This window comes from Plasmodium cynomolgi (assembly GCF_000321355.1).
Source record: "Plasmodium cynomolgi strain B DNA, scaffold: 0040, whole genome shotgun sequence".
NCBI lineage: Eukaryota > Apicomplexa > Aconoidasida > Haemosporida > Plasmodiidae > Plasmodium > Plasmodium cynomolgi.
The window spans coordinates 1-5,948 of NW_004192673.1; the positions used below are offsets into that span (position 1 = coordinate 1).

The following is a 5,948-nucleotide window of genomic DNA, read 5'->3' on the forward strand; positions in this document are numbered from 1 at the left end:
TTATTTTCGTCTTTGGGATCAATAGTAGTTGTTTCTTCAGATATATTAGATATAGGTGAATTTTTTATTTTTTTACATGTGGGTGTATCATCCGATTCTATTGCAGACACAAGTTTATTTGGGTCATAATATTCGTGACATGACAAAAAATAATCTGGACATATTTTCGCACCCCAGGAACAGCAATACTCTTTATGCTTATTATATAGAGAACTTATGTATTTAGTGTACTTAAAATATTTATCATCTCTACCCTGGCCACAATTAATTTTCTCTTTAATAGTTTCATAATCTTTAAAATATTCATACAGATGTTTCATTTCACTACATTCAGAGAATGTACAATCATAATTAAAAAAACATGGATTATATTTACTTAGATCGTAATATTTAACAAACTTGTCTTGACTATAAGTTTGATTCATTAATTTATAATTTGTATTAAAATCATAATTAATTAAATGCATATTAATTTTAATATTTGCACGAATAAGATTAGCAATATCAGTAATATGCGTAAGATTTTTATCATTATACGTATATAATTTACTTACTTCGCCATATATCCAAAAATTTAAATATGTACAACGATCCCTATGGCTTAAATCTTTCATTTTTGAATCATTTCGTAACGTTTTTATATTTTTTCCATTTTTTCACAAATCACTTTCATATGATGATTATCAAACTTTAAATCATTACAATGTTTACTTTCATATTTACTATCAGTATCAACATTGCTTAATGCATTATATATTTCAAAAAAAGGTAATTCTTTAATTATATCTTCCTAAAGAATAAAAATAGTAAATAAGGTAAAGTAATTCTTTATTTTATAGATAAATTTTTTGTTATAATTCAAGGAAAATTATATATTCAAATAAAACATTGTAATTATTTAAAAAAATAAAAAATAGTGTACATATACAATTGAGTTCGCCATCACAGATTATAATATATTTTCGTAACAGTGAATTGGACGAATTCTTTGACTTATGATGATTGTAATGATGTACATACTTAGTTAAATGCAATATATAGATAATGAGCAGTTTTTTAAATATTTAGAAAAAGTTAATATGTATTTATATTGTTCCATAAATTAAATTTCGTTAAAAAAATATTTATTCCATATAGATGTACCACAAAATAATGTATTTTAATAATGAACATAATCATTAATGAAACTGGAATATAAATTATGATGTAAAAAATAATGGTTCTAACTAAAACGTTGTTTTTGTTAGTTTGGATCTATATAAGAATCATACTAATTTATATTTATATTAATGAACATACTTCATTTGTTTTATTATGAAAAGACAAAAACTAAAATATGGATAAATTTTAATATTCCTTTTGTCCTCTTAAGGTATTACAAACAGTTTTGTATAGAAGCTATATAGTATAATGATATAAAAGTGGTTTGTTATTTCTTAAAATAAGGAAATTTATATATTGTTAAATATTAAGTTTGTATTAGAATTTATAATGAAACATCACTGTGTCATTGTGTTAAGCATTAGGATTAAAAACAAATGTGTAGATAATAAAAAGAAACTAAAATGTTATTATAATACTAACATGTTAAGTAAAATATAATAGTTTGTATAAATAATAATACGTGATCACATGTTATATTTGAAAATAATGTGATCAATATTATATATCTCGGAATAATGACGAAAAAACTACATAGAATACTCTCCAGCTTAACATGATTAAAGAATTATTGTTTTATTTATTTTGCTTCACAAAATTTTTTATAATAGAATATAATTTTTTATTCATCATTATTTTAAATTAATACATAAAAATAATGGTATTTCATAAAATTAGATGGTTCATTAATAAATATAAAATGAAAACTATCAATATTCTTTAAAATTATATAAAAAAAAGTAATAATTGAAATAATTGTTTGACATGAATTCTATTACCCCATATGATATGTTTGAAAATGGAAAAAATAATTTGTACGGCTAATTTTACCTTTTTTGATAATACTATTATGCCAAAACATAATATTCTTATATTTTGCAGTATTATAATTGTTTTGGTTATTATATAATATGTGTTTTATATAATAATTGCTTTGTGTAATTTTAAAAAATGTCGTTATGTAATTTTTTTTTTATAGCCAGTACAATGATGATCTATGGCTTAAATGTATGAATATATTGTTTTAATAACAATTATATATTATTTTAAATTTACTAAAAGAATATGTTAATAATATAATAAATATCAATAAACTTGTTAAAGTTAATAGAAAAGCAATATAATTTCTTAATCTTGGGATATTATATGGTTCATTTAGTAAATAGGCTCTTGGATAAATGAATATAATTCCTTTAAACATTATTAATTTTTTAGATAAGGTATTCACATAAAGTAGTGTAAAATTGAAATATGTTTATATATGTTATATGTATTTACTATAAAGTAGCAGCATATAATTTTTCATGATACATGTAAAAAATTCACTTTTTTAATCATTATATGTCATAACTATATTATATAATTTATTATGTTATATAAGTTAACTAATAATTTCCTATGGAATAGGGCTACATTTAAAAATATTGTACTGCCTTTATATTATAAATATATGTTGAATATATATTGTTTCATTTAATATAATGGTAAACAACTATATTAAAAATAAATATGACACTTCTTTATGATTTATATTACATCATAGCAATTATAAATGACTTGATAGTAAAATCCGAAAAAGATATATATAAAACTGTTTACATTAATATTAATTTTTTATTATATAATTCATATAAGAATAAAATTATTTATTATGACTTTTTATTAAATTTTGAAAAATTGTAAAATTGATAGTTTACTTTATATAGAGTTATTTTATGTTTACTAATATTAACTAAGTATTCATAGAAATTCTAAATATTTTTGAATTACATATTAATATATAGGTAAATATATATATAACAAAATAACATAAAATGCAAAAATTCATGCATTTGTAAAAATAAAAAAATATACTTAATATGAAGTCCTTTTTCGGAATTACCCTTATCAATTTAAAAAATTTCTTTATTTTTTATTAATAATGGAATATATGAACATATATAAAAATTATATTAAAAGTGTTTTCTCCATATATGTAAAAAAAATTAAAAAATATGTTATTCACAAAAATATATAATTATAAATTTAAATATATATTTAGTATAAAAATAAAGGAGGATGAATACCAAATAATGGTATATGGATGTTTCGAACACTGTAATATTAATAAAATTCATCTGATCAATTTTTTTTTAAAAATAAAAAATTAGTTTTTACATAAACATCCATCCAATAAGGAAAAAATAAAAACCATTATACATTGATTTATTTTTTTTAATATAATATACTAAATATGAAGTAAACAAATATGTGTTTGGAATAATATATTTTTTATAAAGTATTTATGTTAAATATGCCTTATTTTGCACATATACATGAGTGCTTCTGCTATTCATACTTATTAATACTTCGTTCTTTTTTTTTAATTATATTTTCTTAAATTATTTGTAGCAATTAATTATATATATACTACTTAAGCATTTAAAATAATAATGAGAGACATTTTTAATGTAATTATTGTTAATCATTATGATATATTAAATTTGACGTTTTTCTAATTATGAGCTACTTTTTTTTCCATATATGTATGTTTGTTCTTATAAGGTATATATGATATTATAGCATATTAATGTAATATTTTCGCAAAAAGCATCTGTTATTTCCTTTGTGCGTTATTTAATATTTTGTATGAAATAAAAATTTGGTGTATATATTCAAAATAACCACATCCTTTCTTTAAGTATTATGCTTTATTTCTGTTATTTATGCAGGTTTAAGTTTTAGTTTTGGAGGTTAATTTAGGCTTTGTGTTCACGATTTAGATTTAGGTGTTCAGGATTCAGGTTTTCGGTTTGTAATTCAGTATTTAGGGCTTATGGTTTAGTGTTTTGGTTAAATATGTAAATATGAGAAGCGTTGGATTATTTAGATTTTAATATAATTTCCATCATGAAATAATCCTTTGAAATAGTTCAATCTGTAGAAAATATTAAATTTGATTGTTAAATGAATACTTCTCTGAAATATTTTCATGATGTTGCTGAAATAACAAACGTAAGGAATTTAAGGAAGTAGATGTCTTTTTTGTTGCCTTTCATGTTGAATATGCTTAAAATTTCAAAAATGTAAGCGAAGAAGTAAAAATTTTAGTTATATGAAAATATTCTTTTATTAATATTCAACATTTTTACTGTTCCATTTTACTTCAAAGTTTTCTGTGTTTTATAAAATTAGTATGTTCTATTTTAGGGTTCAGACGCTTAAGATAATGAGGTGCAAATTTTTGATTCAGATAAAAATATTTATGACAAATCAACAGATGCCTGATATTCGATTATGGATCATAAGTTTAGATGTAACTTTTATGAAGACAATTTGGATATATAAATTATCACATGTGTGTATATGCAAAAGTTACATAAACCATTGCATAAATCTTTAAACAAATTAGATTTAAAGCTTTAATTAGTAATTATAAATCTTCAATAAGTCATCTATATTACAGATTATCATATTTTATACAATACAACGCCTACCAAAACAAATTGTTACATTTAATTAAAAAACATAAGGTATTTGCTTGGCAAGGCATCACGGTTATGATAGTATTCGCATACATATTTATGCGAAACATGTACAATCGGTGTTGCTTTAACGAGTTATTTTATCCCTGCGTTCCGTATACTTATTATTATTCATACAGGTTCTATAATATTTTTATAAAGTGGGAATTATTGCACGATTGTATCACATGTATAAATTATTACATGCATTACGTATGCGCATACACTTCAAACATTTTATAAATTAAGAAGAAAAATTAAAGCATCAGAAATTTAAAGAATTTTTCCAATAAATATTTAAATTTGGATGAAGTGTTTAACACGGTTAAGCCCTTAAACACGAAGCAGAAACAACTCATGTATTCGTAACATATTTAGAAAGTTCGTATTCATTTTCGCACACATTTTTTATCGTATAAATTTATTAAAATATAAAAAATTACAATTTTTATTTATAAATAGCTTTTTCGTATAAAAACCCTTTATATAATTTATTATCTTTTACCAAAAGTTAAAGGTAAAATCCATTTTAAAAGGCGATAGAGTTTTCTTTATTTTTAAGCTTATTATATAATTGATGTCTACGTATTTTTAGTAGTATATGGAAAATCGCTTTATATAAGCACATTATGTGAACATTTTTTTATTTTATATAATGTACACATTTCGTTTTGCATTTTTAAAAATAAGACAAAATTTTAATTAATTCTTACTACAATATATTAGCTAAATACAAAGCAATCATATAACTGTATATAATTAAATAAAATCTCTGTGATTATTTTTTTGTTATTATTTCGCACTTATTGTGGAAATAATATTTTCATATTATGACTAAGCGATAATAAGTATACGCCTACAATGTTCCATGTCTTGAAGATTTTTTAAATTGATATAAATTATATTTAAAAAGGTTGGTGATATTATAAGCTAAAAATCAATTTTAATTCACATGTAATACTTTCATATTTTAAGAATATATTTATGTAAAACTAAATTGTGAAAAATTTTCACTTTTTAGTCTTAAAGCATAATTCTTCGGTTAATCCATAAATATATCCTAAACCGTTATTCATCCTCCAGTTTGGATAATACAAAACATAAATTGAGATGCTAAGCTAATTGCAATAGCTGTGCTAGTGATGCATACAAAAAAGTTAAACTTATATTATTAGCATTTATACTTATAAAGCCGAAACATGAACGTCAACAAACTTATCCATTCATATTTCTTACACGGTACCCTTTTTCTAAATTAGATGCATATATATACACCCTTTAAGG

At 21.4% G+C, this 5,948-nt stretch overlaps 1 protein-coding gene across 1 annotated transcript; it reads right to left on the reverse strand.

The window, feature by feature from the left end:
- Positions 1-77: 77 nt before the first annotated feature.
- PCYB_001750 (CYIR protein) lies at positions 78-614 on the reverse strand (the record flags this gene model as incomplete). The annotated part of the gene is made up of 1 exon (XM_004227597.1): positions 78-614. A coding segment is annotated over one exon (537 nt), but the record flags the coding sequence as incomplete, so codon positions are not given.
- Between the last annotated feature and the right edge of the window lie 5,334 nt (positions 615-5,948).